Genomic DNA, 21,365 nt, shown 5'->3' with positions numbered 1-21,365 from the left:
ACGTGATGGCAAGGTTATTTTTACAGTATCACAGCAACAGGTTTTACGATCTGACATGTTTCCATAGTAGCAGAAGGAGGATCAGATGCCTGCCTTCCTTAAAAGCTTTGTTTTGCTTGGCAGAATGCGTTCAGCTCCTTTATTTCCTTACACAGTACAAAACTAAGCCATATGAGTGTCCCCAAAAGGGCAGCTAAGAAGCTAACATCACTAGTGTCACCTATTAGGAAGTATTTTATTCAAGTTCTTCCAGCCACTTGGTTCTAAAACGATGAGTTAGTATATTTGATCCAAAGAACCCCTCCGCCCTCCTCCCATCTACAGCACACGTCCACAGCCACGCTTAGCGCACAGAGCGGTATTCCCTTCCTGCTAGTCCTCACCAACACAACAAGCTGTGGCTCCAGCCTGCAGCCTAAAACAGCACCAAGTAATCTTTTTCTGTAGGGTTAGCTCCAGCCACAACTCCCCATAACTAAGATACTTAACTGTAGCATTGTTAAAACTCAGCTCACTCCTGTTGTTGCTTTAGATAATAGATAGGATTCATTTGGTAAGGTTTCCCCAGCTTGGGAGCTGTAACAGTTAAAGTTACAAACCAAGACCAACAAACTCGTGCTGAGGCAGCAAGTGTCCAGAAAGAAGTGGGAACTGCAGCACCACAACACAAGGAAGAGAGAGAGACTGATTGATTCTTCCATGGTGATTTCTCACATCCAAAGCTTTGGGTCAGCATTACACTTTCTGCTGGGCAGAAAGACTCCTGAAAAGTTGCTTCAGTTGTTTCTTCCTGTCATTGTAGCAGCCTGCAACGAAAGCATTAACTGCAGAGTTATATGTGACCGTACTCTTCATTGCTGTAAAGGAATGAGAGAATTGCCCACTTTCAGGTAAAGCTGTACTCCGCTTTGTTAGTTTGGAACTACAGCCAGAGGTGACTATAGGCACACTGTGCTGAGTACTACAAGGGAAAATTATGATACCTGCTTAGCCTCACTGGAGTATGATTTAAGAATCCCAGAACTGCTTCACATCAGTAAAATACACAATGTCAAAAAAGTCCCTAACAAACAGTTACCACAATGACTGTAGAGCAGTTTTTGAAGCAAAGCTGGCATGTGAAGAAGCCTGCAGTGGCTTAGAGTACGGGCCTATAAACGAAACTGTTGCCACTACATTTATACGCTTGTTTCCAACAGTGCTCCTGCAGTCTGATTACTCGCATCCACTTTTGGAGAGCATTTGCTCCTTTTGGACTCTTAATCACGTAAGAGCACACATACCCTGTTCTTTTGTTCTCAGGTGGAAAGCGTGTGCTTTCTTCTGGTTGACACACAGATAGCCTAAGAACCTGAGCAGGGCACTCCGCCAGCTCTGGATGAGTAAGTAGGTACCTAAATGGGTATTTGCCATGAAGTTCTCTTTCAGCAGCGTATCCAGGTTTCCCTCTCTGCTGACGGGCCCATCGTTCCATAAAAGGTCAAAGCCTCCAACGCGCTTCTCCTTCCCTGTCAGCCTACAACATCAAATGCACGTACTGAAGTACCTGAGTGATGGCAATCATCTGTCCGCACACAAATAAACCTCCAGTCAATCAATCAGAGACAGAACTGAACAGCTGAAAGCAGTGGACATCTTTTTATATAAGCACAGTTGCAAAGTCAATCACCAAATGATGCAAGGCACACAGAGCTCGAAGAGCGAGTTGAGTGTGGGAGGCACGATACAGAACGGACTCTGAAAGAGTTCTTGTGCGAGTCCCAGCTCCAGCAGTAACTCCATTCCCCTTACAGCCCTGCGTCGCTTTGTTTTCCCACTCTGAAGCGGCAGTATGCTTGCTTACTTTGCTGGGTTTGGAAATCCATTACTTAATGGTTATAAAGCTTAGAGTATTATGATGAGTTGTGTAGAAAACACAGAACCAGACCATCCATTTCATGCATTTTAATAAAAACCGTTAGAGGATAATAAAGATCTTGCCCACCTGCCTTCCATGTCCACAATATGAAGTGTGTCTTTGAGAAGATGACATTTGAGTTCATAGTCTTCCTGGCTACTGGCAGTGAGGGAAGGTGAAGCATTTACCTCAAGAAGCCAGCTAAGGAGAAAAGATGAGCAGTAAGTTATGGAGAAATGGACATTTTTGCCAATGGCTCATCTAACAGAAAAGTCCATCTACAAAAACATCATTACACTGCTGGCAGGCAGGAATAAGAGTGTGAAGCAATAGGAAATCTAACCCCAAATCTCATTCCTGTATGCAGAGCCAAAGAACATTCTGAGCCTATTGCAAAGTTTCTATTCCTGTTCTCAGTGGTAATAAAGAAAAAATCCCTCTAGCATCCAGAAAGGTATACAAGTTAAAAACAAAGTCTGGATGAAACAGTAAATGCTGGGGATAATTAACAGAATAAACATTAACCCTTTTCTCATGGAGGAACACAGATGTATCCTGGGAACAGTTTCCTAAGACAATGCAAAAAATAGTCAGATAATTCTTCTATGAGAACCCAGTAAAAGCAGCAAACTGCAATAGCACTATCCGAGAATTGCAATGACATCAATGACTTTCATTCCGATTCACTGCAGTTAGATTTGTTTCCTGAACAACTAAAGTTATGCCGCTTCTTTATGGGCTGTCTAAGCAGTAATTTGGTTTGAAGCCATGAACAGACTAGACTGTATGAATTAGGGCCATCCAAGACCACAGCTGAGCTGCATTTATCTGCTCACTTGAAATAAAGCTGTCCCCAGGGGCACTGCATGAAATAGTGGACTGATGCTGACAGGACATATGGCTTTAACAGGTATACCAGTTACTCCGTATTTTTAGAGGGAAGAGTAAAAATTGAGAGAAGACACTTCATAAAAGAACACTGTCAGCATAAAACATATCTTAAGGAAATTTCCTTACCCATTGTACTAATAGCACTTTACATGATTAAGGCTGGAAGAATAACAATTGTATTTGCTTGTCAGTTCTGAAGTATTATTTGCAGTTTCTACTTTTCTCAACTTGGATAATGACAAGTCAGTTGCACTTTCAGATTCCTGCTGTTGCAATACTTGAGTTGAAAATGTAGTGGATGAAAATTTGAGACTTTCAGCTGAACTTTAATTGATTAGCCAGTGAGAAAAGCTGTATTTAAAAAAATCTAGACAGAGTCAAATTAAGGTTTTTTTGGTTTTTTAGCCTCAACTCCTATGGAGCTCTTTCTCTCCACCATTAACAGAAGAACATCCTTCAGTTTTGGTCTGCCTTTTGGCCAGCATATCACAGATAAAGGAGTCATGTTCTAGCGCTAGCAGCCTAATAGCAGTGGCTGGACATTTATCAACGCCCATGGGACGCTGCTGTAATATAGTGTCTAGAATCATAAACAGCAGAAGAGACCATGGTAACCCTCTCACTTCTGGTAACTGCTGTTCTACTTGCGATATGTTGATACTGGTGGAAAAAACATTGCCCAAAATAGCAGGTTTACACAACACAGCAATAGAAGTACAAATTTACATGTTGCTGCGCTCAGCTAATAAGCCCTGATACTCTGAGCGAAACCAGCTGTATTGCCTCCAGATTTTAGCTTCCTTCATATAAAACAGTTCAAACATCTTTACATTTCACTTACAGCTCCTGGACTGTCTGACTCTAAGCCAGCTTATGAGCACCTACCCACAAGACACAGAAGCATCCCAATGCATTCCTGTGTTCCAGGGAAAGCAGCCAGCCTGACACTGTAACCCCTTGTATGTTTGTTAACACCCTTACGGTTTCAGATCCTGATCGATCAAGATGTCATATCCATAGAGCTCAAAGCAGTGTTTGTCACTGATAATCACTTTCTGAACACTCTGAAGGCTCTTGATGAAAATGTTGTCCATATCGGCAAAGAGAACTTCCACTGATTCTGCTCCGTGCTTGGCAGTCAGGTACTGTCTGAGCTGCTGAATCATCCACTTGCAGCCCTGAGACATCCAAACACAATTACACTAAACTGTTCCCAACGGATAACAATGCATTCAGTCTACTAAAAATCATCACTCTACAGTCTCTACAGCCGAGCAAAAATGCTTAGTACAAAGGCAGACATCAAAAGGTAGGGGCCACTAATCCCACAGTGCGGTGAAGCTCTTTGAGCTCAATTACTGTGTGGCACTAGAAAAACATTGTTAAGGTTCCCATTAGAAGTTCCCTCCCAGCAATCATCTCACATACTGTCAGTGTATTGCAGAGACACTCCTTTCCATACAGACAAGGGAGATTTATAGAAGGGAGCAGCCTATAAAGTGGGAAGTTCAGTGCAGTCCTTTATTACTATCAAATGTTGACTTTTGTCTCAGATTCACTAAGAATCTGACATCTAAGAGTTTTTTCCTCTTTCAACTGCTGCCTCTTGAGACAGGAAGCTTAACAGTGACAGTTGCGTGTGGTAACATTAATCTTGCTGTACCACTGTGGTCTCAGAAGCGCAGGGCTAAACAATAAGATATAGATATCTCAGACAAGCACTAACCAGAAAGTTATGATGTTTGAAGTAAAAAATCAGTCTTACAGATGAGCTGACAGCTGTAAAACAACAGTTAAAGCAGGACACTTGCCTGATCTCTCTCTTAAAGCTTCTATCAATGAAATCATATTTACGGGTATCTGGAGACAAGACAGCCCATCCGAGCGGCTGCAGCACACATCCGCAGCACAGCAGCTGGCGTGATGAGGTCAGCTTGCTTCCATCTGCCAGCAGAGTCCAAATGGCAGGCATCGAGGGAATAGCCTGCGGGCAGCGCACACTCACTCACCTTCTCTGGATCGTAACCAGGCGCAGTCCTTTGCACAGCAACATTTGTGAGATGAATGTCTGGCAAGAGGTGGAGATAAGGATCAAAGACAAACAGACGATGAACAAGTAAATACTGAATTCTTACTTTAAACCATCCTTTTCTGCCCCAATGCCAACTAAATTATCCTCCCTGTCTGTAATCACAGGCTTCAGCCTCCCAATCTTATATTTAACACCACATGATGATATCTTACTAAAAAATCACAGGAAAAAGAACAAAAGTCAGAAGTAATCAAAAACAGGTATCCAGAAAAAAAAAAAAAAAAAAAAAAAAAAAAAAAAAAAAAAAGAGTATGTGACTGCCCTGAGCTAACACTGTCCCTCACGACCAGCACAAAGCCCTTCACGGAAGTATGCCTCCAGCCCCCAGCGCGCCTGTATCCAAGAATGTTTGTTGTACGACTCTGGAATGGCTCCTGATCATTCAGAGCGAGTATGAACTCTCCTGAACCATCACTGAGAAAAGTGATAGGTTTTTCTGACTCTTAAGCTGTCAAATTATGGTAGGATACCTTTTAGGAGGTTATGTTAATCAAATAAAATATATCAAACTCAATACAGTAGCAAGTGTGACACACAGGAGATCAAATAGTCCTACCCAATGAATCATTTTGTTCTTATTTTCTATGAATCTAAGAAAGAAGAAAGGCTGCAAAAGTCCAACCACTAACAATAAAACCAGAACTGACATTTCACCATCAGTCCTAGCTGATTTTTCACACTGACATTTCTAGTGATCTACTGACTGGTTTTCCTGTGAAAAGAGATAGGAGAGAGACAGAATGACAGCGGCAGCAACAGGACAGGAGAATCCTATAGATGTTGGGAGGAATCAGAAGTCACAAGATACATCCGATACCAAACATTAAAATGGAGCATTCCCTTTCTTACCCCTCTTCATAGCATACACAGATAGGTAGGATACAATGATCATCTATGCTATTCAGAGTAAATCGCGTATTAGAAAAGCGAGCAAATCCATCTCTGTATAACCAGGCCTTCAGCGGGATGTACTGAGAGAACAGGAAAAGAGCAACCAAGCATTAAGGCAAGAAAATCCAGTTCTGGCATAGCAACTACATAATGGTGTTTTGCACTTACAGATGTCACTAGAACATAAACTCTCAAGTCAAACTTTCGACCTGTGAAACACAAATATATAATACAATACAGTAGTTGATATTGTCAACTAATATTAGAAGTACCTAATATGAGAAGTTTATCCATAAATACACATGCAAAAGTAAATGGATTATAATTCACACTTTTTGTTACTTTAGCAGGAATTGAGTATTTATCTAATCTTAAAAACACCAGTGGAACCATTACTCCAAACTGAGGATTATACACTTAAGTTTCTGGAAAAATAATGCAAGATTTAAGTTAGTATTCCTTTGAATTATTTTGATGAATACTTGGGCGTACACACTAATGAAGTAGTGATCAATCTAGGAGAAATACTGGGTTTTTTGTTTGTTTGTTTGTTTGTTTGTTTAAGGCACGGAATAGTTGAAGTTGGAAGGGACCTCTGGAGATCATCTAGTCCAAGCCCCCTGCTCAACGCAGAGTCAGCTAGTGCAGGTTGCCCATGACCATGTCTAGTTTGGTAATGAGCATCTCCAAGGATAGAAACTCCTCTAGGCACCTGTTCCAGTGTTCAACCATCCTCATGACATAATGTGTTATGTCATAACCAGTTGTCTTGAACTAGTTCTAATGAATCTTCACCAGGTCACTTCTATATTCTTAGAAGCTTTCTCTTCACAAACCACTAAGCTGCCACAGTATAGATGCTGACACTGCATACCATTCTCAGCCACATTTAGGCCCAGAAACGATTCAGAGAAAATAAGTCACTTACAATTCACCAGCAGATCTATGATATCCTATTTTCCAACAGGAACATCATCTATTAGGATATTGCTTTCCACTTACCAGAAAAGCATAGACTTAGATGGGCCTCTTACCTCCTATTAAATATGGATTTTCAATATATCGCTGAGCTACGTAAATCTCTACTTGTGTTTCATCTTTCTGATCATCTGTGTGGAGCCCATCCTGTTAAAGAAATCACATGCAATTTCCCCTTTCAGGGTTGTATATGAAAAGAAGGTGAAAAACAGCCACAGTTTTTCCAGAAGCCCAATTTCCATATAATACATCAGATTCCAGGAAAAGTATCCAACTGTTTGGGAAAAGCCACTGTAAGAAACTTTGTTGCTGCTCTGGAGAATTGTGAAGAAATACTGCATGAGACAGGCACAAGTAGACAGAACAGGTCACTAACAGAAAGACAGGATGAAATAACAGCAAAAGAACAAAATGCCAGTCAGACATTCCCCCAGAAGGAAAGAGAGTAGTTCTCACCTTCTTCCAGTCAATGACATCCTTCAGTTTTCGGAACAGAAAAATTCCTTTACCTTGTGACCTGCCAACCTGCAGCATGGAAGAGCAAAGTTACTTGCTTTAGTGTTATGTTTTCCTGCTGTTTGTTCCCCAGAATTTCAGTATAGAAGTCCTGTATAACCTGATTCATCATATACTTGCATCCAAGCTTATTTAAGGTTAAGGTGGAGAAGGGGGAACTAAGGATCCATGAACAGCTCTCTATTGCAAACAGCTCAGGTTTACAAGTGCTAGGAGTATTCCTGAAGGAACGGGCAGGACATGCAGACAGCTTATGAGGAAGTTCCATAGTATCCAAAAAAAAAAGTCACATGCTTGCAGAAGTGTCAATAATGCAACATAGGCTGCTGGCAATTTTGAAGTTACATTTTAAGTTTGTGTATGCACGAAAAAACTTAATTAAGCAGGAAAGCCATGAAAGATGCCAGAGAACAATGACAAACAGGAGCAGAACAATCTTGAAGACAGCCTAGTTTGTACTATACATTTAAAGTGGCTGAAGAGGGGCTCAGATAAATCACCAGAAAAGCAAGCCTCCACAGAGTGCCTTCTAAAGAAGTCCACCCACCTTCAGTTCCAGGATTCAGCATTGCACCTTCCCTGGCCAGAGCATCAATGAGGGCAACCTGATACACCGTGTCATGGGGCTGCTGAAGAGCACGGACTGACAGAAGGAGTGACACAGAGTTTATCTCTACTTGCCTGTGAGTTCTGAGGTCAGCCACAAACTATTTAAGTTGTTGGTATAATTTCAGTAATCACAGCCTTTTAATTTACTCATTTACTGTGTTCTGGTTATTTACAATGTTAATTGAGGTTGTGGGCACAAAATCAGCTTAATGTAAGGTTTTTTGTTGCCAATTAACACATTCCCATTTGTAGAGTTGGATAATCACTAGCTGCTATCCTCCTGGCTGTAATTCGCATGTTAGTCTGCATAATTACCTCCCATCCACTTCTCACAAGCGTGCCCTTACCGATAGGCCTGACTGGCAGAGTAAGGCTAATCGTCCTGTCCTAGCCTCCTCGCCAGACCTCCTGCACAAAGCAAAACTACTGTCCTCTTGCAGGCCTCACAGATGGGTCTATTTTTAATTATGCACTATAGCACAATATTTGTGATGTTAAATGCTTGAATCAGCTGGCAGCAGCAAGGCATTTCTCAGCTTCGTGCAGTATTGTTGTAATTTCTAAAGGAAGCACAATTTTTCCTTGGTTCCCAGGATATTGGCTGAAGTGGAACTTACTGCATTCAGCACATATAGGTTTTGAGGGACAAATGAGATTTGGAACATGAGGCTACACTTCAGGTCTCTAGCAGCAAAGCACAGAGAAGATGATGCCAACAAAATCCCCTCTAACTCGCACTTCAGGCTGCTTATGGGGTCTCCTGTAATCTCTTCACATTCTCAGGATGAAAGTCAGCTTAGTAGGTTGGCTGGACTTGCAAGGGCTGCCATATAACACAGAGGGAGTTCTTTAAAACCAACAGACATTTTCATAGCTCCATCTTTAGGGACTGCCCAAGCATGTTGCTCAACTATTAAGCCCAGTTAAACAGCTGTTCTGCATACACACATACTTTTTTGCACGCATGCAGCTGAACTGAAAGATTTCAGAGTGTGAACTTGGCCATAACCCCACAGCAAGAAACCTGGGGAGCCCAGCCTATTTCTTCACACAAAAATTCAGCACTTGCAGTCTTCACCACTGAGTTAACTTTGGCTCAACAAATAAACTGAGCTGGTTTTCAACTGCTGGATAAACTGTTACACATGATGAAATGCTTTCATAGTACCAGAAAACCGCCCAGAAGCATCACTCCCCCGGCCACCTTGCTATGTGCAATTCTTCCTGTGGATTTCCTGAATATTTTCCTCTCCCTCCAAAGATTGAAAGCATCCATTCATCTCCAGATCACTTTCCCTGAGACAGCACTCTACTTACTGGTTTCATAATCCAAGTGATGCCAGGATTCTTGCGAAATTCTTCCACAAACAAGTGGTACTCTAAAGGCATTTCGAAGGTCTTTGGAAAAAAGTCGCATTTTGCTGCCTCAAGCTTTCCTGCTTCTCTCTCCAACTGCTTCCGAAGCCTCTTCAGATTCTTCACTAGGTAGTTCTTCCGAGTCAGCTAGGCAGAAAGAAACACAAGATTTGGCTCAGCAGGTGCTCACATCTCCCACAGCACCACCCTCTTCTCACTTTAATTGCCCTTGAGATGTTTCTGGTGACACCTGGGAATGAACTGCACCACATATTTCTCAGAGGAAAAAAAAGACACATTTACATGGATTTACACTGAGAACTGCTTTTTTCTTTGTGGAGCAGAACGCTTGATTTCTTCTTTTTTACGTGAGCATGAACATGGGCAGGCTACAACAGAGCAGGTCCTACAACCCATGTTTTACCATTTTTATGTTACCTTTCAGTTCAGTCACCATATTCATTCCCAGGACAGACAGCAAGCGTTAGGACCTGTCTAACTTGAGCTCGCAGGCAGCCCTCCCCGAAAGCTGTTACCCCCATGGCCGAGCTGGAAGCGTATCAGCCCTGAACCCCTGCAGGTTTCAGATCCGTATTATCAACCACCGTCAGCTGCGGTTTCTGCCAACGGTGCTGAGCACGAGAGCTCAGGAACAGATATGCCCTGCTCCGCTCCCCTCGCTGCAGGGGACGCGACGTCCGGGAGGGGATCAGGGCAGACCTCTGGAGCAGCAAGAGCTTTAGCTGTTACAGCTAAACACAACAGCAAGTACAAGTCAAACTCCCCCAAACACAGCCATTTTGGAGGACCTATTGCAACGCAGCCACCCTCGGATGTATTTAGAGTATTTAAAGTACAGGTTATCGTCTCCTGAGCAAATGAGGTATTGCGAGTGCCTCCATCCTCCCGCACCGGGTTTGTAGGAGAGGCTGCTCGTGCTACATTAGGAAATTCGCTTCAGCTGTAAAAGGGAGCATCTGTGTTTTAACAGGACCCCCTGGGGCGACCGGTTTCCAGATCCGCAGGGGTTGCGGGCTCAGGGCGATGCCCCAAACCCGGAGTACCGGGAAGAGCCACGCTCCCGAGCGGGGTCCCTCCCGGGGGAGGGGGATGCCGACCGGCTCCGCAGGGGCCCGGCAGGCGGGGAGCACCGCTCGCACCTCGTAGTGGTTGCGGAAGTGGCAGACGCGGACGTGCTGCTCCAGGGCGGCGCGGCCGAGGCGCTCCCGCAGCCAGGCGGCCTCGCCCCAGCAGAAGTCCCACCGCTCCTCGCTGCGGCGGGAGGCACCGGGGAGGCCGCGCTGGGCGCGCTCCCCCCCCCCCCGCCGGAGGTGAAGCCCCCTCCCCGGGCCCGGCGGCGGGCGGCGCTTACCCCTGGGCCGGCAGCCAGCCGGGCCGGCGGCTCAGCACGTCCCGCACGGCGCCGCCCGCGCCGCACTTGAAGCGGACGCAGCCGCGGGGGGGCAGCGGCGGCGGCGGCGGGGGAGGAGGGGGCGGGCCGGGCCCGGCCGCGCCGCCCTGCGTCCCCGCCGCCGCCGCCGCCGGGCGCTCCCTGGGCCGCGGGGCTCGGGGCCCGGCGCTCTGCGGGGAGAGGAGCCGGAGGCCGGCGGTGAGCACGGGCGCGGCCGGGCCGGGCCGGGGCAGCGGGACCGGGACCGGGCCCGCCTCACCTGCCGCCTCGCCATGGCGCTGCCGGCCTGCGCCGTCCCCATGGCAACCGGGGGCGGGGCGCGCCGTCCCCATGGCGACCGGTGGGCGGGGCGCGCCGTCCCCATGGCGACTGGGGGGCGCCGTCCCCATGGCAACCGGGGGGCATAGTCCCCATGGCGACCCGGGCGGCAGCCGCCGCGCAGCAGGGGGCGCCCGCGGGTGGGGGCCGCTGCCTGGCCTGGGACCCCCGGGCCCGGCCCCACCGGGCCTGGTCGCTTCTGTGACACCCCCTGTGACACCCCTCGACACCCCCCTGACACCCCCAGGGGCCCGGTCACCCCCGTGACACCCCCCTGACACCCCCGAGACCTCCCAGGCCTGGTCACCCCTTTGACAGCTCCCTGACACCCCCCTGAGACCCCCAGGGGCCTGGTCACCCCCATGACACCTCTGTGACACCTCCCCCGAGACCTCCCAGGCCTGGTCACCCCCACCAACACCCCCCGACACCTCCCTGAGACCCCCCGGGCCTGGTCACCATCCCTGACACCCCCCAGTGCCTGGTGCCTCCCTGCAGCTCTCCGCCTCCCTTTCCCGCTGGGGGGGTGACATGTCCCCCCCGCTCCCGCAGGCCGGCGCCGCGGAATTGCCCCGACAGGAGAGCGGGAGCCGGGCGAAGCCGCGACCTCGGCAGGGCCCGGCCCAGGCCCAGGCCGCCCTGCTGCCTCCCTCCCTCCCTCCCTCCCGCCGGCGCGGCCTCCGCAGGGCTGGGGCCCTCAGCAGAGGCCCGCGGGGGCCAGCGCGGCCCCTCCGAGCGGCGGGGCGCCGAGGACGGGGCGGCCGAGCGGCCCGTTGCCCACAGTGGCGCTTTGTTCGGCGGCCGCCCCGGCGCTGCCACATGACAGCGCAGAGGTGGAGTTTCCCCGCGGCGGCGGCGGCCCCGGCAGCGCCAGTGTCAGGCGGCGCCGGAGCAGCCTCCCCCGGCGGGAGGGAGGAGGCGGCTGCCGCAGGAGCCACCGGCGCGGTGCGGCTCGGCTCGGGTTTATCCCACCCCGGGGGAGGCCCGGCTGCCGCGCGCCCCTCGGCTCCAGCGGCAGCGATCCTGCAGGAGCGAAGCTCTCCATGACGGAAAGCCTCCGGCCGAGCGTCCGGGCAGGGCCGCCGCGAGCCCCCGCCGCGGGCCATGGGCAACGGCATGAGTAAGGTAAAGCAGTGCTTGGGCACCTGCCGCTGCTCCGAGACGGGAGCCGGGGCGGCAACGGGAGGGCATGAGCTGGCGGGGAGGCCGCCAGAGCGGGAAGCCTCCCCACGGCCCCGAGCGGGATGCCGGGAGAGCCGGAGCTGCCCGCCGTGCTCTCCGGGCCGCGGCGCTCGGAGCATCGCTCGGTGGGGACGCAGGGCGCAGGCGAACAGCGACAGCTTCTCCCTGCAAAAATCTCCCTCTGCTCCTCTTTAACCCCCCGGCAACCATCGCCGCTCCATGCAGGCGAGGAGTTTCCGAACACTTTCGGTGGGGCCGTAACACCCCGTTTCACCCAGCGAGGAGACCAGAGTGCTGCCGGCCAGGGAAGGGGCCGTCACCCCGCTCTGCAGCCCCCCCGGAGCTGCCCGTGCTGAACAGCGTCTCGCAGCACCGCAGTTTCAGTTCAGCAGCTGAGAGTTTTTCTATTAAAGGCACCTTGTCAATGCAAAATGGATCTAAGATTTTGAAAGTCATAAAAAGGCCCTTAAAACTCTTCGGCCAGTAGAAATATTTTCAAATGTGGGCAGTGAGATACGTGCGAGAACAACTGTTTCCTGTTAGAAATAACTGTTAGAAACAATGTTAGAGCTGTTAGAAATGATTTCTCCTTGTGCGATTCACTGCCAAACATTACAGCAAGGAGACACCGATAGGGAGATGGACTGTGAACAAACGCGAAGCAGACTGTTAGTTTTCGTCATCCAGGACGAGAGAAATGGGTTAAGGGTAAAAAGGGGTGTAAGGTATCTCGCTGCTGTCATTGAGGTGCTGTTAACCAGGGCTAAACGCTGTAAAGCAGTTATGTTTTCTTCGTGAGAAGTGGAGTACCAGGAGGGGAATAGGGCTGCGATGTGGGTGCTGTGAGGCCGGACGGCTCCGCTCCCCAGTCCGCCACTGCCCACCACCGTCGGACCTGGTTGAGTCCTTTAACGGCTCCGTGGCTGCTGTTTCCCGACCCGTAGCAAAGCAGCGCTGCTGCGGGCACGGGTCTCGGCCAAGGCTGCGTTGAGGCGTGCTCAGCCCGAAAAGCTCAGATAAAAAGTACCATCAAACATGTTATTGATAATAAACAAACAAGCGGAGCAGTAAAAAAGCCAGGACAGGCTTCCCGCAGCGCAGGGGACGGGCAGCGGGGCGCAGGGCGGCTGCTCGCAGGCTGAAACTCTGTTTTGCCTCCCGCAGATCCTGCCCGGGCTTTACCTCGGAAACTTCATCGGTGAGCAGAGCCGCACGCCTGGCCGGGAGCCCGTCGGCTGGGAGGCCGGGTTTGCCCCACCGCGCGGGTCCCTGCTGCGGGGTCCCCCCCCCCCGGCTCCCTCCACTGCTTCCAGCCGGGCTGCACGCAGGGAGCAGCTCCAGGGCTCGTGGCAGCACATCGGGAAGGCCCAGGACTCCTTGGGGGCAGGTGGGAGCCATCCTTCCTCTGCCAGGGCACGGATAGACCCTGCTTTCCCGCCCGTCGTCCCGGTTCCCTTGAGCGGTGCCCAGTCTGTCCCCTCGGCCGGCAGTCAGGGACCGGCCCTGCCGCGGGGGAGCCTCCGCCAGCCTGGTGCTGCCCGCGGGGACGGGAGCCCGCAGAGGGGGAGGCAGCAGCAGGCCAGGCTTGAACAGACGCAGGCGCCGAGTCTTTGGGCAGTTTTTTGGGAGACAGCAAAGCCTCGGTGCTGATTCCGGGTGTGATGAGGCCGCATCATCCCGTAACGAGGTTTCCTCATTGCACACGATGCAATGACCGACTTTCCTGGCTGAATCTCCCGATACCAGGAGCCACGTGGGCACAAACCTCGCAGCACGCTGTCGCGGCGTTGCCGTTTCCCTGCCTGTGCCCCCCCGCAGCGCCTGGGGGGCCGGGATGGGTGCTGCCCGCACCCTCTCTTCTAGGGGAGAGGACCCGAGTCACCCCTCTTACGCCAATTCACCCTTTTAATGGGTTTCATTGTCAAGGACAATTCGTGGATAAGTACCAGCATCTGCCAAGAAAAAAAAGCATTTAGCAGAGTTCCTGCCGCCCCAAACAGGTCTTTGACAGTTTGACTCCTGCTGTAAGTGCTGAGAGCTTTTTTTAAAAAAACACTGACATCAGTTGCTGAAAAGATGTCACTGAAAACAGTGTCTGTAGCGGTGGCCGGTGGGAGCCGAGGCCCAAACGCCCTCCTGGCTCCCCGGCACACAGGGATTTTTCCCGAGTCCAGGCTGGGGGAGCTACTTGGAGTTTTGTGCGGTTTGGAAGCTCTTCCTGCGAGGGGCAGCCGGGACCCCCGGCCCAGGCGAGGCACGAAGGTCCCTGCAGGTGACCGACCGCATTTGGCCTTGGGCTGATGCCGTGGAAGTGCTGCTCTACTGAGAAATGCAGGGTGGTGACAGAGATTTAAGGCCTGCTAAATTAAGCTCTAACAGGTCACAGAGACATTTGCTTCAGCTGAAGGCACTTCCCAGCTGTAGTAAGCCTGTACAACCATGTCACTCTGACTACCGTCATTCTGCCTGTCAGACACAGGCGGAAAGGTGACGGGTGATGTACAGGTCCCTGGACGGAGGGGTGGAGCTCGGTTCCCCTTGCCACCTCCCTCTCTCCTCCGTACGGACACACGCGATATGTGAACCCTAACGTGAAGCCTGGCTTTCAAGACTCGCTTTTATTAAATATTCATATCACGCCATTAGCACATTGTGGTTTAGATTCCCAGGCCAAGGTTTTATACACTCCAAAGTTTAGACACCCAGAGCTATGAGATGAGAAAACATCAGTGCTCATCTCCGGCAGCTTGTGCAATATCAGCTGGCAACGTCATGAAAGGAAAACGGCTGCGAAGCTGCTCAGCCGGCAGCGTGGGCACAGTCCCCTCCCAGCACAACTGCTGTGCTGGACCAGCGACCGGAATCACAGCCAGGGGATGCTGAAGCATTAGTGAAAAGTGGGTTGTTTCTCCAGGAAGCTGTGGATATCTGATTTCCATGCATGCCGTTTCAGAGAGGATAATGCAAAGAAGTAGGGCAGATTGCAGTGTGCTTGTTTTCTGCCAGTACCCCAGATACTAAAAGGGAACTCAAACCAGTTAAACCAGATGCAGAGCTGACATGGAAGGCTGCAGCTCCACTGCTGTAGCTCATTAGATAAAGCAAATCATTTAGGCTGCAATAATTCACATTGCTGTTTATCACATTTGCAGGGAGAGGTGCAGGTGGAGAGGGTATTCTTTCCTTGTAAGCTGGGAACAAGTAGAAGCAAGTGCAGACGTGTCTGCTTGCAAGTGTTTGTCTGTGCAGATGTGAATTTTCATCTCGAGCACAAGCAGCAAGGTCAAGTGCCTTTGGAGGGAGGAGGTCTCTGTTTTGGTGTCACGGGTTCGCGTTCCCAGGTTTCCAGGCTGCATTTGCGTATTGCCTGTGTCTGCTCCGCTGCTGCGTGCGTCGATGCGCACGGGGCCACGCAGGCTGCAGCTGCCGCTCCGGAGCAGGGCTCTGCGTGCTCGTTTGTCGCAGGAGAGCGGCAGAGGTGCTGGTGGGAAGAGAAGGGTAAGAAACGAGTACATGCTAAGATCTAGTTGTATCCTCCTTTAGATGCCAAAGACCTGGAGCAGCTCAGCCGGAACAAGATCACCCACATTGTTTCAATCCACGAGTCTCCGCAGCCCTTGCTGCAGGTAGGGTCCCGGCCCCGACGTCGTGTGCGGATTCCAGCAGCCCTGCGACATCTCCCCTCCCGAGCATCCCCCGGCATGCAGCGCTCCCCGCCAGCGGTCCCGGAGGAGCGGGGCAGCCCCTCTGCCCTGGGAAAGTGGCCTTCTTGTAAATATAACCTGGCCTTGAATCCCGGCTAGAAACAATTTCCAGATCCTCAGCTTGGCCTTGTTTTTCCGCCCCCTCGCATGAGCTATCTGTTCCCCTACTGCCCTCCCTGACGCGCGTGCCAAGGGAGACCGCAGACGCGGCTGCAGCCCCGAGCTCGTCCTGTTCCCTTTGTGCCTTCCAGGAAATCACCTACCTCCGCATCCCCCTGCCAGACACGCCTGAGGCCAACATGTGAGTACCCCGCCGCGGCCGGCACGCTCCTCGCGCGGCTTCGGGGGCCAGGGCCCGGCAGGGCTTCGCAGGGCGACGAGCAGGGAGGGCTCGCAGCGCTCCCGGGACCTCGAGCCGCTGCATCCAGATCCTCAGCGGCCCACAGGCAGCATCCCACCCTGAGCACCCCGGGGCTGCCCCGAGGCGAGGAGCAGAGCCGGCACCGTAGTGCTGCGTCCATCCTCAGCTGCTCAGGGCTGCACCAGCCACGGGCCCGTTGTAAAAGCCCCGTCCCCCAACCTGGTCCTTACTCTGTTCTGTTTTTCCCGATAGCAAGAGGCACTTCAAGGAATGCATCGGTTTTATCCACCAGTGTCGCCTGCACGGAGGGAACTGCCTTGTCCACTGGTAAAACCCCTTTCCCCGTGCCCGATGCCGCGTACTCCCCGGGCAGCACGGCAGAGGTGCACACCACGGAAAAGTGCAGCCCCCGGAGCCCCTTGCTTCGGCTGCAGGTCCCCAGCCGAAGGCAGCGTGCTCCAGAGACCCCCCCGCATAACTGCGTCTGCTCAGGGCCCACAGCGGGGTCGACTGTGCCTCATGCCTCAGACTGAGCAGGATTTAAGGATTCCTTAATTTGGCCGGAGAATCATTTGCCCTGGAGACAGGGCAGCTTTTTGCTTCAGCCAAGCGAGTGGGAAGAGAACAGCTTAGGGGCAGGGATCCAGGCAGCGGCCGAGGCTTTCACTTCCCCTGGGGAGAAGGATGTATTTATAGGCACCGACTGAGAGGATCTTGGAAGGGTTTTGGCCTCCCAGAGAGCAAGTTCTCTGAGAAGAGGAACCGAAATAGCTGGAGCAGAAGGGGCGGAGGCAGGGGCGAGCGCGGGGGCCAGGGCGGCAGCACGGAGGGGATGCTGTGGGCAACAGCTTTGCTCTCTTCCGCTTGCCAGTCTTGCAGGGATCTCCCGGAGCACCACTATCGTGGTCGCCTACGTTATGGCTGTCACAGATTTGAGCTGCCAGGAGGTGCTCGAGGCCATCAAAGCGGTTCGACCCATCGCCAACCCCAACCCTGGCTTCAGGCAGCAGCTGGATGAGTTCGGCGGCGAGGCAGCCCGGAAGGTGGGCGCGCGAGGGGGGACCCTGCCTCTGCCTCCCCTGCTGCCCTCTTACGCTTCCTCGGTGGCCGGTGCCCGCTCACGGGCCTCTCGGAGCGAGGGCAAAGCCCAGGGAGGACCAGGCTGCTCCCAGCTCCCCTCGCTTGGGCCGCTGTCTGCTCCAGGAGCGGAGTCTCGCCTGGACTGCCAGCACCAGCTCTCCTGGACATTGCGAGGTGGCTCCTCATGTTGGCTGAGCCAGGTTTCCCCGGCTTGTGTGAGCTGGGTCCAGCACTGAGAGAGCGGAGTTGCAGGCTCACACGGTCTGGAGAAGCAGTTCATCATCGCCGCAGTTGGGGGGAGGCTGGGAGACCCCTCTCAGGGAGGCAAATAAATGCTTGTGCACCCCCGGTTTGGGTTTGGACTTGCACTTGGACAGGCACATCAGCTTGCTCCTCCCTCCCTTCCTTGCCAGGTCCGCAGGCACCTGAGGCAGAGGTACGGGGCCATCCCCTTCAACGACGAGGAAGAAATAAAGGCCCTGCTGCCCGTGGAAAGGGGGGGACCCTCCAGAGCAGAGGGAGCGCTGCAAGGACTGATACCGAAAGCCAGAGACATCAAGAGCACAGCTCCCTTCCTGCTGCGGGTGAAGAGGACGTTCTCCTGCATCCCTGCTTGCCTGAAGTGACCCCGGCCCAGGGCAGAAGCGGGAGCAGCCGGAATCGCCTAACAGCCCGGCAGAGACTAAGGAGCAGCAACGCTACTGATCGGGGAGCAGCGCCGTCCACGGGAGCCGCAGCAAGGCCACGAGCCGGGAGCCGAGTCCTCAGCCCGCTCCTTCCTTCTCCGCGGGTTCGAGCACGTCATCTGCCCTGGCTTTCATCTGTCACGGGAGGGACTTGGTGGTGCTGCTGTGCTCTGCAGGCCGCTGTGGGGGTCATCAGCTGATGCTGGCGTATTCGGGGCTGGTGCAGGGCAGAGGACAGCGCACTGGGTTGCTGCAGGCTCTCGCTCTGGGCACTGCGACAGATGGGGCTTTTCCTGCACAGCGTCAGCACCCCGGTCGCTGCCGAAGCGGCCGGCAGCACTTCGGTGCCTTCTGCACGGGCTGCGGGAGGTGCACGGTGTTGCAGAGCTCCCTCCCCCCTTAGAGCAATTTCTCCACCAGCAGCAGGTTTCCAGAGCCGAGGTGACCGCAGAGCGGGGACACACAGGTGCATCACTGGTAACCCCAGTGTGCTGGCTCCCACCACGCAAAGGCCCAGCCCAGACAAGCACAAGCCCCGAGCAAGCACAGCAGCTTTAGGAGCTGGCTGCATCCCATTCCCACTGATCCCAGTCCTTAAAAGGCAGGAAATAACTGTTTAACCTGGCCAGACCTCACTAACGCAGAGCCTTAAGCCATTTCGCTTGAAGACGTTCTAGGTGCCTGTTCATTAATAAACATCTCTCGGCAGCGCGAGGCGCAGCCTGACTTGCCTGCGGCAGGCGGGTGGCGGGGGGGACGCTGCAGCAGGGAGGGTCCCAGGACAGGGCAGCCTGGAGCCCGCAGCGAGCTGCCACCATCCCAGCAAGGAACATGCGGAGGGGCCTGGTGGCACTGGCATGCCCGGGGGGCAGCTGGCTGTCCCACCAGAGGGTCACAGGGAGGGCGGGGTGCCCTTCCCTTCTCCCCAGGCAGCACCCAAACAGCCCCACCATGCAGCACGCACGCTCTGCATTCGTGGCGGCGATCCCCGGGCAGAGCCCCACGAGCTGCCGCCCTGCCGGGCCAGAAGCGCTGCTGCCGCAGGCGGGCTCTTACCAGCAACGAGGCTCTGCCCCGGGGGGGGTCAGGCAGAGCAGACGGTGCCTCACGCTGATCCTGAGCTCAGCTGCAGCCTCCCTGCTCATCCCACCCCAGAGCTTGACCTGGAGCCCGCTGAGAGCAGCAGACCCAGGAACACACCAACTCCACACTGCTGGGAGCTGCAGGGAGGCTTTATAGAGCCCAGCTCCTCCCCAGCCCGTCCCCTGCCTCATTAACACCTCTCACCCCTCGCAGGTGGGGAGGTGCTGGGGCTGCCCCACTGTGTCCCCTCTGTCCCCCGTGTCACCGGTGTCCCCCATGTCACTGGCGTCTGCTGTGCCGGGAGCCAGAGCAGCTCCCAGGCTCTGTGCCCCTTCCCGCGTCCCGCTCAGGCACCCTCCTCCCCGGGGGGGCCGAGCACCCCAAGCCCCCGCATGGCTGCAGGGACAGGTGCCCGCAGGGCCATTTCCAGTGCTGCTCTCGGCCGGGTGCTGGGCACGACGTCCCGGAGCGAAGTGGCTCCCCGGAGCGAAGCGGCTCCCTGGAGCCCGTGCGAGCGGGGACCGTCCCTGCCCTGGGCACATTTAGGGGGTGTCGGAGAGGACAGGACACCCCCCCGATACGGAGCATTGCTCCCTGATACCCGGCTGCGGCTGCGTTTGCACGAGCGGACAAACCCAGGCAGGGGCAGGGTCCGCTCTGGGTTAATGTTTGACCTTCGGAAGTGCGTTTCAGCATGGAAAGCGCAAGGGTTAAGCAGCTCCTCCGGCCCGCGCGGGCAGCGGTGCAGCGGAGAACCAGCTCCTGCGCCCTCGGCACCTTCCCGCGGCCGGGGCCGGGCCGGGGACCCCGATGCGGGGGCGAGCGGGGGGCCGGGCTGCGCCTCAGCCCCTGCGTCAGCGCCCGGCTGGAAATCCCCGCGCGGCTTCCTGCATCGCCGCCTCCCCGCCGCGGGCAGGGCCGGCCGGAGCGCTGCCGGTGAGGGGCTCTGCCGCCCGCCCCGAACCGCCCGGCACGACGGCGCAGCTTATTCATTCCGCGCTTATTCCGGGCGTTGCGGAGCCGCGGCCCCCCCGGCCCGGCAGCAACCGTCTTAGTCAGAACCGAAAAGGAAACCAGCGGGCGGGAGGCCGGGCGGAGCGGCAGGTTTCCCCGCGGCAGCGACCATGTGCTTCCTCCGCGCTGCTGCCGGCCGCGTCGGGACCCGGCGCCGGGCGCTGCACGTGCGGGCTGGGCGCAGCTCCCGGGTGCAACGGGGCTGCGGCTGAGCCCGGCCGGCAGCACCCTCCTCATCTGCCCTGAAACCCTCCCGCTCCCAGTGATTCCCGCCTGGAAGCACCGGCACCGCCCGGGATGGACCCGCCGGCGGGCCGAGGCAGGGCAGGAGGATGCTCGGGAGCGAGCGGGCGGTTCAGGACCACGTGGGACCTCGGGGCCGGCACGGTGGGAGCCGCGAGCCCCTTGTGCTGCCGAGCGCCAGGCCACGAGTCACTTCCCGACGGCGCAGGGTGTCTGATGCAGGGAAACCTGCCGGCAGCCGAAGCCGCGTTTCCTCTTGGGGCACCGACCCGCTCCCGGGCACGGCCGGGCCCCAGCAGCGGCCGGGATGAGTCAGGCCGCGCCGCAGCGGGCCCCGCTCCCCGCACAGCTCATCTCTGCCCTGCCCACCTGGTCGCTGTTCGACTCAGCTCTCGGGCCCCTGCGGCGCCTCGGGGGCCAACGCGAGTCCCGCCGCGGAGGTGAGACTCGGCGAGCGGAACGATGACGCCCGTCACGCGGCGCTGGAAACTCCAGGCCTTTCCGAGCGGCTCCTCGCTGGCGCCGGCTCACAGCAGCGGGCTGCGGGGGGGACCTGCCCCCCAGGCAGGGGAGAGGCCCTGTCCCCTTGGGGAGGCTGCAGGCCTCCGGAGAGGCTAACGAGGCACCGCACACTGCCACGGGGCACCGAGGAGGGTGGCAGGGTGCCCTGTCCCCGGTGCAGGGTGCCCTGTCCTCTCTCCCCGGTGCAGGGTGCCCTGTCCCCTCTCCCCAGCGCTGTGTCCCGTCTCCATGCAGGGTGCCCTCTCGCTGGTGCTGTGCCCCGTCCCGGTGCAGGGCACCTTCTCCCATCTCCCCGGTGCAGGGTGCCTTGTCCCCCATCCCAGTGCAGGTGCCCCGTCCTCCATCCCGGTGCAGGGTGCCTTGTCTCCGGTGCAGGATGCCCTGTCCCCAGTGCAGGGTGCCCCGTCCCGGTGCAGGGTGCCCTGTTCCCTCTCCCCAGTGCAGCTGCCCCGTCCCCCATCCCGGTGCAGGTGCCCCGTCCCCCATCCCGGTGCAGGTGCCCTGTTCCCTCTCCCCAGTGCAGCTGCCCCG

At 54.8% G+C, this 21,365-nt stretch overlaps 2 protein-coding genes across 3 annotated transcripts; one reads left to right on the top strand and one right to left on the bottom strand.

Moving 5' to 3' along the window:
• Window positions 1-216: 216 nt before the first annotated feature.
• On the bottom strand, window positions 217-11,005 carry TTLL9 (tubulin tyrosine ligase like 9). Its single transcript, XM_064521815.1, has 12 exons — window positions 10,901-11,005; window positions 10,391-10,531; window positions 9,192-9,377; window positions 7,206-7,274; window positions 6,806-6,896; window positions 5,940-5,980; window positions 5,764-5,851; window positions 4,798-4,856; window positions 3,770-3,966; window positions 1,985-2,098; window positions 1,395-1,516; window positions 217-806 (listed from the first exon to the last, which is right to left on the bottom strand). The coding sequence occupies exons 1-12, from the start codon at window positions 11,003-11,005 to the stop codon at window positions 736-738; spliced, it is 1,284 nt and encodes a 427-aa protein (XP_064377885.1). The 3' UTR covers window positions 217-735.
• Window positions 10,745-18,686, top strand: DUSP15 (dual specificity phosphatase 15). 2 transcript variants are annotated; one of them, XM_064521704.1, is made up of 8 exons: window positions 10,745-10,839; window positions 11,512-12,084; window positions 13,306-13,339; window positions 15,685-15,767; window positions 16,097-16,146; window positions 16,459-16,533; window positions 17,078-17,249; window positions 17,700-18,686. In XM_064521704.1, the coding sequence occupies exons 2-8, from the start codon at window positions 12,064-12,066 to the stop codon at window positions 17,910-17,912; spliced, it is 648 nt and encodes a 215-aa protein (XP_064377774.1). In that variant the 5' UTR covers window positions 10,745-10,839; window positions 11,512-12,063; the 3' UTR covers window positions 17,913-18,686. The 2 variants fall into 2 exon arrangements, with proteins under 2 accessions (XP_064377774.1, XP_025962791.1); XM_026107006.2 differs by lacking the exon at window positions 10,745-10,839 and having other exon boundaries at window positions 11,396-12,084.
• Window positions 18,687-21,365: the final 2,679 nt, after the last annotated feature.

The sequence above is a fragment of the Dromaius novaehollandiae genome, chromosome 16 (assembly GCF_036370855.1).
Source record: "Dromaius novaehollandiae isolate bDroNov1 chromosome 16, bDroNov1.hap1, whole genome shotgun sequence".
NCBI lineage: Eukaryota > Metazoa > Chordata > Aves > Casuariiformes > Dromaiidae > Dromaius > Dromaius novaehollandiae.
The sequence above is the reverse complement of the archived record's forward strand: the minus strand, read 5'-3'. Positions and strand labels throughout refer to the sequence as shown.

Coding starts and splice junctions, on each gene's coding strand:
- TTLL9 (XM_064521815.1), bottom strand. CDS start 11,005: ATGGGGACGGCGCGCCCCGCCCACCGGTCGCCATGGGGACGGCGCGCC. Junction 10,532..10,900: donor GCGCCATGGCGAGGCGGCAG/GTGAGGCGGGCC, acceptor GAGCGCGCCCAG/CGCGGCCTCCCCGGTGCCTC. Junction 5,852..5,939: donor TTTATGTTCTAGTGACATCT/GTAAGTGCAAAA, acceptor CTGTTCTCTCAG/TACATCCCGCTGAAGGCCTG.
- DUSP15 (XM_064521704.1), top strand. CDS start 12,064: ATGGGCAACGGCATGAGTAAG. Junction 12,085..13,305: donor TGGGCAACGGCATGAGTAAG/GTAAAGCAGTGC, acceptor TGCCTCCCGCAG/ATCCTGCCCGGGCTTTACCT. Junction 15,768..16,096: donor CTCCGCAGCCCTTGCTGCAG/GTAGGGTCCCGG, acceptor TGTGCCTTCCAG/GAAATCACCTACCTCCGCAT.